Here is a 12,749-nt window from a genome sequence, read left to right as displayed (position 1 = left end):
TGATATAGCAAATTTAATTTCAAGCCTTCAAGCCAGGAAGCATTCTTTGTAATTTATCTTGCCAGTCATTCCATGGGCTCCATGATTGTATAGGGGACATGAACTTAGTTTCAAATTTAACACTTTAACCAGTATACTATACTGGCTAAACAGTAGATTACATTGATTTTGAACAGAGGTTAAGAAGCAGTCTGCATCAATTTACTCAGCCCTTAAGCAACTGAGGTTATACCACCTTACTGGTCTGGGCAGCACTACTACTTGAGGTGGGGTTATCCCAAGTATGTCTTATCCTAAACTTCTCAATGCTGGAAAAAAACTGTACCATAGCCCCCATATGGAACATGGGGTCTCACTTCAAGAAGGGATTTTTAGAGGCTACTTAAATAGTATTTTTACTCCATCGTTTTTCCAAACAGCTCAAAACAGTGTACAAAAGGTTTCTCTTAGCCCCAACTACTGCGATCCAAAAGAAACTAAGCTGACAGTGCAAATACATGAGTTCATGAAAGTCACCTGAAGTCTGTGCAGCTAATCAGGAATCTATGCTATCCACCTGAGAACTACAATATCTTGAAAGAATCTGTGAGCATCAGTGCAAAGCCAAGAGTCACACATACCACTTCTAGCTAACCTGGCCCCTCCAGAAAAACAAAAGTGCATACCTCAAGGACCTCATTAAGGTCTCCATATATTTCAGTGTGGTTAAGCATATAGTGACTAATGACATTGATGTCTCCACAGGTTCCCCCCCCCCAAGTGTATCACCTGGGCATGCTACTCAAAGCCTATGGAGAAACTTTATTCCTGCTTTAGAGTACTTGAAACAGTTTCTGGGCTGTGAAAGCATCTGTTTATTTTGGCCTCAACAGGCAGACACTGATTTTTCAAAGACTACTTTGCTTTCAAATGGCTGACTGCCATATTCTCAGTATTAAAAATTATTGTAAATGTTTCTGGTACATATTTAGCAACAAAATGTTTGTGTTTTCCAGGTACTAGATCATTCTTTGGCTAAATGTAAAGCTTAGGAAGAAGTAAAAAGCCATAATATTGTGACGTGTAGCCTCTAGTTTCTACTTCTTGAATGGGGAAGGTCCAATCCATCCACCCTTTTGGTTAAAGGGATTAACTGTTTCTGCTGTAGAAGGCAGTTGTAGTTAATTTTGTTAGTCAGTGACTGGATTCATATCTTATGCTAAGACACAATGTGGTATGCTTGGTTTTGGCTTGGCATGTGAGTATAACCACTATGCTTACTCAACAAACGATAACAATTTTGTGCACTATCAGTTTCAAGAATGTGTTGCAATTAAGAAACATGCTATCTCCATTGGTATTCTTTTATCCTTAAGAAGACTTCAACAGCACTTTGCAGTGACAGCTATGTATCTGTCACTGTCATCAGTTTATTCAAGATACCTTTAACAAAAATAGTCTGTCAAAGTTCAACAGATATACCGTATATACTTGAGTATAAGCCGAATTTTTCAGCCCACTTTTCGGGCTGAAAAACTCCACTTCGGCTTATACTCCAGTCAACAAAAAAAAAGAACTGTCCCTTCGTTCGGAACAGGCTGCTGAGAGAAGGGAGCGGCAGAGCCTTGCAGAGCTGGCGGCAGTCCAGCGTTGTTTCTCCCCCTCGTGCGTGCGTGTGTGTGTCAGACCCACGGGAATGGCTGGTAGGGAAGCGGCATTCCGGCATTCCCCCCCTTCCTGTGTGTCGAGCCCACGGGGCTTGACACAGAGAAATGCAACTAGCCATTCCTGCGGGTCTGACACACACACACACACGCCGCCGGGCTCGGCTCCTCGGCAGGAGGGGCAGCCCCCGCCGCGCCCCCCTCCCCTCCCGGCCCGCAGCGCCGCGCCGCCGCCGCTTCCTCCAGGCAAGTCGGGGGGGCTTGCGGGGCGAAGGCACCGGCCAGGGGGCAGGCAGGACGGGAGGGCGGCCGCGCAGCTCAGCGCCGCCCCGAAGCCACAGCCAGCCGCCGCTCCCCCCCGCTCGCTCGCTGCCTCGCCCGCTGCGCCCCGAACACACCGCCGCCGCCGCTTCCCCCCCCATCGCTCGTCCGCTGCCCCCCGAACTCACCGCCGCCGCTTTCCCCATCGCTCGCCCGCTGCGCCCCGAACACACCGCCGCCGCTTTCCCCCCCATCGCTCGCCCGCTGCCTCGCCCGCTGCGCCCCGAACACACCGCCGCCGCCGCTTTCCCCCCCCATCGCTCGCCCGCTGCGCCCCGAACTCAGCCAGCCGCCGCTTTCCCCCCCATCGCTCGCCCGCTGCCTCGCCCGCTGCGCCCCGAACACACCACCGCCGCCGCTTTCCCCCCCCATCGCTCGCCCGCTGCGCCCCGAACTCACCGCCGCCGCCGCTTTCCCCCCCATCGCTCACCCGCTGCCCCCAAACTCAGCCAGCCGCCACTTTCCCCCCCATCGCTCGCCCGCTGCCCCCCAAACATACCGCCGCCGCCGCTTTCCCCCCCATCGCTCGCCCGCTGCGCCCCGAACTCAGCCAGCCGCCGCTTTCCCCCCCATCGCTCGCCTGCTGCCCCCGAACTCAGCCAGCCGCCGCTTTCCCATCGCTCGCCCGCTGCCCCCCGAACTCACCGCCGCCGCCGCTTTCCCCATCGCTCGCCCGCTGCCCCCGAACTCAGCCAGCCGCCGCTTTCCCCCCCATCGCTCGCCCGCTGCCCCCGAACTCAGCCAGCCGCCGCTCCCCCCCCGCTCGCTCGTGCCGCCCCGAACTCAGCCAGCCGCCGCTCCCCCCCCGCCCGCTCGCTCGCTCCGCGCCGAACTCAGCCAGCCGCCGCTCCCCCCCGCCCGCTCGTGCCGCCCCGAACTCAGCCAGCCGCCGCTCCCCCCCGCCCGCTCGCTCGTGCCGCCCCGAACTCAGCCAGCCGCCGCTCCCCCCCCGCCCGCTCGCGCCGCCCCGAACTCAGCCAGCCGCCGCCCCCCCGCCCGCTCGCCCGTGCCGCCCCGAACTCAGCCAGCCGCCGCTCCCCCCCGCCCACTCGCTCGTGCCGCCCCGAACTCAGCCAGCCGCCGCTCGCCCGTGCCGCCCCGAACTCAGCCAGCCGCCGCTTGCTCGCTCGCTGCCTCGCCCGGGGACCAGCGCCAGCCAGCCAGCCCGCCGGCGGGCGGATGGGCGGAGAGAAGCCCGGCCCAGAGGTGAGGGGAGGGAGCGGAGTCACCGGCACACAGCCCGGGGCCCACGTGGAAACAACGCTTGACTGACACACACACACACACACACACACACACACAAGAGGAGGGAAACAAGCTTGACTGAGGAGGGAAACAACGCTTGACTGCCACACACACACACACACACACACACGCACGAGGAGGTAAACAAGCTTGACTGAGGAGGGAAACAAGCCCCTCCCCCCCCACACACACACGAGGAGGGAAACAAGCTTGACTGAGGAGGGAAACAAGGCTTGACTGCCCCCCCCACACACCCACGAGGAGGGAAACAACGCTTGACTGCCGCCTCCCTAGCAGACCTCCCCATTCCTGTTAGAAATGGAACCCAGTACTTCTAATCCTGCACCAAAACAAAGACGCAGGTCATACGAAGCTGCTTTCAAACTAAAGGTTGTGTCAAGAGCAGAAAAAAGCAATAACAGTATTGCAAGTAGGAAATTTGGTGTTGATGAAAAACAAGTGAGGGAGTGGCGGAAAATGAAAGCTGAGTTGGAAAAGATTCCAAAGGCAAAAAAAGCTCAACGTGGTTTAACAACTCCATATGTGGCTCTAGAGACTGAATTGCATAAATGGGTTATGGAGTGTCGTCAAAATGGTTACTGCGTAACACGCATGGGAATTCGCTTACGTGCCCTTCAAATGGCTAAAGATGACAAATTAAAAGTACCAGGCATTGAAAATTTTGTTGCGTCAGCAGGATGGTGTACTGGCTTCATGAATAGGTATGGCCTATGTTTGCGGCAAAGAACAAAGATTTCACAGAAGTTGCCAAAAGACCTTGATGAAAAAGTGATGTCATTCCATTCATTCATCATAAAACAAAGAAAGATCCATAACTATGACCTGGGAGATATTGGGAATATGGATGAAACACCTATGACCTTTGATCTTCCAAGCAACAGAACCGTGGCAAGTTTGGGAGACAAAACTGTTTTACTCAGAACCACAGGTAATGAGAAAAACCATTTTACAGTTGTTCTGTCATGTTTGGCTAATGGAACTAAGCTGCGGCCTGTCATTATTTTTAAAAGAAAGACCTTGCCTAAAAAGGTCAAATTCCCACCACGAATTACAGTGCGCCCACATGTTAAAGGCTGGATGGATGAAGATGGAACAAAAAAGTGGCTGGAAGAAGTTTGGAATGGACGACCAGGAGCAGCCTTAAAGAAAAAACCATCATTGCTAGTTTGGGATATGTTCAGAGCCCACACATCTGATGACATAAAAACATTGGCAAAGTCTTCTCAAGTTACTTTAGCCGTTATTCCAGGTGGGCTTACATCTGTATTACAGCCCTTAGATGTGTGTTTAAATAAACCTTTCAAAGACCGTGTGCGAAAGATGTGGTGCGAATGGATGTCATCTGGTCAAGCCCGACTAACAAAAGGTGGAAATATGATGAAGCCTGACATAGAACTGATAGCAAAGTGGGTTCGTGATGCATGGGAAGAGATTCCAGAGGACATGGTGAAGCACGCCTTCAGGAAATGTGGCATAAGTAATGCTATGGATGGCAGTGAAGACACTGCTTTGTATGAGGACAACAACTGTGATAGTGATGACAGCGAACTCTGTGACAATGTATATGATGATAACCTCACACCAGCTACAGCTGAAGCTCTGTTTGCAGATACAGATGAGGAGGAGGAATCCAGTTTTGAAGGATTTTGATGCTTGTGTTTTAGCTTGGTTGCTTATTGAGTTAAGGTTTTTGTACATTTAAAGTTATTGTTAATACTTTAATGTTATATATTGTTTTTGTTGAATATACTGATAATATATTGTTTTTGTTGAATATACTGATAATATATTGTTTTTGTTGAATATACTGATAATATATTGTTTTTGTTGAATATACTGATAATATATTGTTTTTGTTGACCCTCTTTTCCACATGCCTCAATTAAAGCAATTTTATTGTTATCTACCTGTATTTTTATTTTTGAAATTTACCGTGAGCTGCTGCATTTCCCAGCCTCGGCTTATACTCGAGTCACCAACTTTTTCCAATTTTGGGGGGTAAAATTAGGGGTCTCGGCTTATATTCGAGTCGGCTTATACTCAAGTATATACGGTAAATTAACAGTCAAGGAAAAAGTTTATTACTATTTGATTAACAAATCAAATTCTGTCTATTAATAAATTAGGGTTAAATTATAGATGCAACAGGATATAACTGAGCATACAGTGTCCCTGAGCATTTTTTTCATATTGCAAGTCTACATTAAAGTTGATACCAAGTTTAATATTTCTACTAAAAACATGAAATAATTTTTATTTTCTCACTTCATTGTTTAAAAGACATTTACATTATTTGACATCTTAGCAGTATTTACAGTATTTAATCAAAATTCTGGGCCATCCAACTCCAAACTACTGTTGGCAACTTTACAAAGTGGAAAAAAAATCAATTCTATATAAAAAAAAACCATTGTAAAACAAAACCCACCCAAGGTAATAAACCATTCTTCCACATCTTCTCTACCTTAAATAGCTCAAAGCCAGGTTGTTAAAGAAAGTTTGAACACAGGCAAGATGGTCACTACACCATAGAGAAAGAGGCCTACTAGGAATCTTGGCTGGTATGATCCAGGAGACCTTTTTTTGCCAACGGCCCCTGCCCTTCCGAACATTTCGCTACAGGTGAGATTGGCCCCCTCTCATTTCCCTTCAGAAAAAGCCTCAAAACCTGGCTATGCTGATCAAGTTGGACTCCTGAAGGAGATGCTGTTGGCTGGTGAGAAGGAACCACCATCTCTCCGCTCCAAAGACAGGGATTTTTAGTTTGTTTGAATTTTGTCTGTCTTTTCATCTTTTTTATATTTATAATTGTAGGGATATTTGTACGTACTGTCACATTGTCAGACACTCAGTCACCTCAAACCACAAGATGGGTGGCAGGTGGCAAATAAATTTAATAATAATGTAATACAGCAGGTGCCTTGGGTGCAATCCCAAAACATCTGGAGCACCATTTGAATACTATTGGCACAGACAAAATCACTATCAGTCAGTTCCAAAAGGCAGCTTTACTCAGAACAGCTTACATCCTGTGAGGGTACCTTTTAACACTATCAAATATCAACATCTGCCTTTCCCAGGTCTTTAGGAAAGACTTGATAGGTGGACAAAAATGCCAAAATCCAGTCTAAATATCTGGCTGACTGTGACAAACCATAATAATTGATATCGAGAAAACCTTCTTCCTGAGTCCCACTAAATGACATGCTTAATCAATGGGACCCAAAGCAAGCTGGGTCTCTCAAACAGCCCCATGGAAATCACATGGTAATAGCCCACCTTCAAAGTGTCCAAGTTGCCTATTTGTTATGTTGATATTAAGATAAAAAATAGTATTAAACTGCAGTTTAGTACAGCAACATCCTGAAACACAAAATGTAAATTTGGGTCCCATATACTTACGTCCCAGGACCACACTTGGTTGTCACAATTACTTAACTGATTAACATGTTATTCTGATTTAAATATTTATGTCATTTCTCTCAATTAATAGTATTTCTGTCACGGTGAATCTAGAATGAGAAACAAAAGGCTAAATACTTACTGAGATAAATCTCTACTAGTTTTCCATCTGTCTTCTTCCCAATGAACTTGCAGGTATTCCCCAAATAAAATCAAATGGGCAGTGTTTGCAATGCCAAGCATGTCCACCTGAAATGATTAAAGGATTTCTATGTTAATAATAATTAACTGTAATTTCATAATCTTGAATCATTCAAATCATGTAATAAAAAAGTAATATTTAGAAGCAGCTTACTTCAGAAATATTACATCAGTTTCAACCGTATTTTTTTCTGGGATTTTCTAGTAAGACATCCAAAATTTTTAAATATCTTTAAATAAGAGTTACCAAGAAAAAATGGCCTTTTACCTGATGTACTGGGGTGTTTTCATTAAAAATCTGCTGTCCAGTCTGAGTGTGAGTTATTGGGAAGCTTTTCAATGAATTCACAGTTGGCTCTCGTTGTAAATCTAGGCTGTGAGAGAAATCCACTATCTTCAGAATTTTGTCACTCTTTTCCATGGCAAATGGATTGTAAATCCTGAAGGGAGAGCAGATTTGCAGTTTAATTGAACGGTACAGAATTTGCACATGTCTCTCTTACTGCTTCCCTCTAGTGTTTGCAATAAGAATTTGCTTCATTTTTAATGGTGTATTGATGTAAAGGAAAAGCAAGGTTTTCCCTTCAATTAATCAATTATCTGTGGACTGTGCGCGCACACACGTTTGTAGAGGTATTTTGTATTTGATGAAAATACTGCCATAGGAAATATCACTGAAAAGAAGTCTATGGGTGGCAGGTGAGGATAATAAAAGCAAGTGGTTGGAAGATGGATGGGTGTGTACGTAGGCATGTGAAACCATACTGGTTGCTCTGAGGCAAAAAAGGGCAATCACATCAGCCCTGTTCTCTTCTTGTTGCCTTTAAAGGATGGAGAACGAGTGTCTACAATGGAGACCTCCTCTATACATGAAAGCCAACTACGTGACCAAAGTTGCCTGAAATCAAATCCTTAGTTAGCAAAGAATATTTATAGTTTGAGAATTTTTCGACTTGAAGATTTCATCTTCTGCAAATGGAAGGTAAAAAGGAGACTAAGGCTACCATACTTATCTGGAATAAGTGCTACTGAACTCCCTAGGGCATTCCAGAATAATTTATCTTTGCTGCCGTTAGATGTCCACCGTGTTTATGTGCATGAAAGGGTAGTGTAAATAGAAAATGTTTTGTATATGTATGTCTACGGAGATTCTCAGTCATCCAGGTCATAGTTATCCCAAAGGTGCTTTTTCAGGAGACAACTGGACTTTCTTGTTTTTCTTTGAAGATGTTTCGCTTGTCATCCAAGAAGCTTCTTCAGCTCTGACTGGATGGTAGGGAATGGAAGGATTTATACTCCTTGCAGACAAGCTGGTCATAGGGATATAAATCCTTCCATTCCCCACCATCTAGTCAGAGTTGAAGAAGCTTCTTGGATGAGAAGCAAAACGTCTTCAAAGAAAAACAAGAAAGTCCAGTTGTCTCCTGAAAAAGCACCTTTGGGATTTTGTATATGTATATGCAGGGACGCAGTGGCTCAGTGGGTTAGGACGCTGAGCTTGTCGATCAGAAGGTCGGCAGTTTGGTGGGTCGAATCCCGAGTGCCGTGTAGCAGAGTGAGCGCCTGTTACTCGCCCCAGCTTCTGCCAATTTAGCAGTTCGAAAGCACGTAAAAATGCAAGTAGAAAACAGGGACCACTACGGTGGGAAGGTAACAGCGTTCCGTGCGCCTTTGGCGTCTAGTCATGCCGGCCACATGACCACGGAGATGTCCTCGGACAAGCGCTGGCTCTTCGGCTTTGAAACGGAGATGAGCACCGGCCCCTAGAGTTGGAAACGACTAGCACGCATATGCAGGGGAAACTTTACCTTTATATGTATATGCAGATAAATACATTTTTCACATGGATGCTTTATTTTACAGTTCATTTTCCTCAGTCAATACGAATTTATGAAAACTATCCAATTTTTTTTCTGTAAACAATCATCAAGCAAATCATGGCTTACCGCAACCTTTCTGAGTTGGCGGCCTGGAGGAAAAGGGAGCAGGGAAATGTGCGCCTGCACAGATGGCAAGGGTGCTACAGCCTGCATGCATTGCACATGTGGACCATGCACAAGCAGGCATGTGCATGGAGGGGGCCCTGGTGCCTGCACACATGTGCAAGCTGGCCATGTGCACCTGTGGCACCCGCACAGCAGTGCTAGCAAGGGGGGTTAGGACCAGCCATTCCCAGGCCACAGTGACCAACAGGCCGCAGCCCAGTACCAGGCCACAGTCCATAGATTGGAGACCCCTGGTTTACACAATGTTTAAAATAAGTTCATTTCCTAATACAAGTTTTTCCCCCGCTGTACAATTGATATGTGACACCCAATTCTCCATGAACTAGAATATTAATGATTACACCTATATGTTTGTGATCAATAACACTGAAGGTCAGAGATGGCTCCAAATGGATTGGTGAACTTCTTATAAATCTTAGGTACAAGTTAGGATAGAATACAATCAATTTTGAATTTACTGACCCAAGAGTCCATATTGTCCTTATTCCAACACCAATTTAGAATTAATTATTATAATGCTCTTATTTTTTCTTTAGTGATATACATTGGCCAAAATCAATTGTATCTACTTGGAATATTATTTTGAAAAGTGCCAGTCTAAAAGCACAAAGCTTGAGGTCAATAAAGAAAGACAGCCAACCTGTTTCCCAAGAACAATGTTTCTGGATTCAGATTCCCATGGATTATTTCTGCTTTATGCAATTTTTCCACCACTTCTAGGAGGTTGTCAATGATCAGCAATATCACTTCTTGAGGGATAGGTTTATCATGCTGGATCATATCCTGTGGGAGGGGGGGGGAATAAAGATTAGGCACAAGAAAACATTCTACCACCCTGATCCTAACTCAGTTAATTAAATCTTGGAAATATCATGCCTACATTTAAAGCTTGCTTTTCTTAGACATATACCTTTCTTTTCATTTTGCACCATCTACTTCAGTTCCAATTTTTCATATAGCTGTTTTACTTACACTTGAAGGCAAGTGTAAACAAATTGTTCAACTCCCACTCACTCAACAATGTAAACACTGACCTGAACAGTGAGAGAGCATATTGTCTCATGGAGAGTCACACAGCCATTGTGATATAAGAAACAAGTGCAGTACTGACTAAAGTTCTGGTCAAATTCAGCACCTAGGCGCTCTTGAAGTAGCAATAATATGTAGAAGTCCCATGGCACAGGCTCAGAATGTACCTGCATAAAGGATATTTACAACGATGACTTCCTAATATTCAGACCACAACAGCTATACTTATCCAAATTTAAGTGATTATTTTGTTATCCGATAATGTACAAACTATGGTTAATGTACGCAGCCTAGAGTTACTTGCTTGTGAGTTAGGCGGTTGTATAAATTAGATAATCAAGTAAATAAATGGTGTGTTTATATAGCAGATAAAGTTGAGCCAATATGGCAGATCTCATTACAACAATTGGAATACCATGCTTACATTGCAGTTTCACCATAGAAAGGTATTCTATTATAACCATTGTGCTTCACTGCCTGTAGAAAATCTGAAAACGTTGCCTAATTCCACCCAGGTAATAGGGATGGGAACGAGCAATTAAAATTGGATTAGAGTGGCCCACATCATGCAGGGAAACTTACATACAGACTGAATTAAAAAGAATTGGCTAAATCTCATAGTATCTTTCTGCTAGCAAAACATCATTTGCAACTATATGTCTTTCCAAATAAGGGAAAATGCTCCCTAGAGAAAATGTGGGACACATTTCAGGCAGACCGAACAAATGGAAGTTTCATTCTGACCTGAACTCTTATGCTTCAGAATTAAAATACAATTTTATTTCACCTTACTTTTCATTGAATGATTTTTTTAAAAAAATATATAACATTACTATTAAATTAAATCTTTTGTTGCCTTTCTACTTTTTATTGTGACGATCCTTTTGTATTTTTAACTGTTGTTTGAAAGGAATACATGTTTGTTTCTAATTAGAAAACAATCTTAGGGGCTTTGGTAACTTGTCATGTTAGAACAGAAGGAAAAGAACTGCACCGCAAATTAAAGGGATAGGTGAAAGGGCTTTGTAAGTGTTCAATGAATATATGGGAATAAAATAATTATACCTTTATTAAAAATGCTGCTGAATCCTTATTTGTAATGTTAGTTGATACAGCAGAGAATATCTTGTCTTGCTCACTGATCAAATACTCATGAGTAACATGATAAGTAGCATTTCCTGTTGGAACAGAATTGTTTGCAAAAACAAATCATGACTAGAACACTTCATGTTTCTAACACCCTTACACATCTAGAAATAATATTTAGGCATATGAACATTTAATTCTAAAAAAACCCTACATCTCTACACATCTCTAGAGTTGATACAGTTGTTTCTTTGTTAATCTGGAATTATTGGGAGGATAGTACAATGGATCGCATGTGGAGGGTTGTGTAACCAACATCACTACTTGCATATTGATTTGTACTGTGCAATGCTTCGTAAATGCTTTGAAAGAGGTACTTCAAACCTCACATGAGCACCACGTCTGCCTGCTATTAAAACAGACTTTTTTCAGACTTCTGCATGAGCACAAAGTTGTCCCTGCTTTGAAAGCTGCATTAAAGAGGCAGCTTCTTACAGCAGCATTTTTTTCCTTCAAGCTCATGAGGCAGTTTGAAAAAAGCTGGAAACCTTTAAAGAATAGTAGGAAAGCACTGTGTTTGCCCAAGGTTAGAAACACCTCTCTTAAAAGAAGAAGAGCCTTGGTGGAGCAGTGGGCTAATGCCTCCTTAAGTAACACCAGCTGCCTGCAATTAGTGCAGGTTCGAGTCCCACCAGGCTCAAGGTTGACTCAGCCTTCCATCCTTCCGAGGTAGGTAAAATGAGGACCCAGATTGTTGGGGGCAAGCTGACTTTGTAATAATGCTGCTTGTGGGGGGTGGGGGTGGTTGAAAGCTCTAATAAGCAGGCATATACATAGAATGAAGGCTATTGCTAAGCACATTGATTTGTGCTTCTTAGATTGTAAGCCGCCCTGAGTCTTCGGAGAAGGGCGAGATATAAATGGGATTTAAAAAAAATATTTTCAACCTTATAGGGCCACTGTTGCCCACTGTACATTTAACCCTTTGATAGGATAAATGTTTTAAATATGACAAGAAGAATAGCTAAATTTCTTAGCTAACTTTCTGTGATTCCCTGTATCACTCTCAGGATTAACTCAAGAGAAAAAGAAGCAACTGGAATTTAAGGCATCATCAATTAGATTCAGGTAAATCATTCAGTGTTCACAAAATACAGGTTTGTTAAAGATCAGCATCCACATGGTAACTTGGTAAATTAAAAATGAGATAAAATAAAATACAAAAAAACCCTAATATCAATTCTAGCCTTAAGTAGCAGATTAGATCTGGGTTCTACACTTTAATCCAAGGTCCAACTACTTATCTGAAATTGAAAACAATAAGAACAAATCATTTTTCAACCTTGCCTGAAGTAACTAACCCCTAATCAAATCCTCTTCCCACCCCAAACTTGATAAAATCCCTTCTTTTTCTTTATTGGCTCTTAGGGCCTACTCTGGTCATATAAAACTAGTCAGTAATTTAAAGAACCAGGTACTCCCCACCCAGGGTAAATTTGCTAATTTACTAATCAAGTTAAGTATCACAATAATACACAATAATACTGAATGCTGATAGTATTATTTTCCATCCACATAGAATAGCTAATGAATTCAAGCAAATTGAACTAGAAAAATATATATATATACTGGCTTGAGTTCCCAATGTTTTATATATCACAATGCAGAAATGGCAAATTTTTCTACCTTAGAGGCAGTCTTTTGCCTTTCTGTACTGCTTATGACATCACTAGAGCAGAAGAGACTATTTTTTTTCTCCTTTAGAAACCCAACATGAAAAAAGAAAAACTGACCT

General features: G+C 43.5%; 1 protein-coding gene across 1 annotated transcript in view; it reads right to left on the bottom strand.

Annotated features, from left to right (window-relative positions):
* Nucleotides 1–12,749, bottom strand: part of BUB1B (BUB1 mitotic checkpoint serine/threonine kinase B) — a gene marked incomplete at its 5' end in the record, with an annotated part of 34,211 nt that overhangs the window by 6,252 nt on the left and 15,210 nt on the right. Inside the window, 5 exons of the mRNA XM_081324875.1 lie at nt 6,775–6,881; nt 7,102–7,273; nt 9,480–9,622; nt 9,874–10,035; nt 10,934–11,046. Coding sequence (XP_081181001.1) covers nt 6,775–6,881; nt 7,102–7,273; nt 9,480–9,622; nt 9,874–10,035; nt 10,934–11,046 — 697 coding nt within the window. The remainder of the gene's footprint in view (nt 1–6,774; nt 6,882–7,101; nt 7,274–9,479; nt 9,623–9,873; nt 10,036–10,933; nt 11,047–12,749) is intronic.

This window comes from Vipera berus (assembly GCF_964194415.1).
Source record: "Vipera berus genome assembly, chromosome: 1".
Classification (NCBI taxonomy): domain Eukaryota; kingdom Metazoa; phylum Chordata; class Lepidosauria; order Squamata; family Viperidae; genus Vipera; species Vipera berus.
The sequence above is the reverse complement of the archived record's forward strand: the minus strand, read 5'-3'. Positions and strand labels throughout refer to the sequence as shown.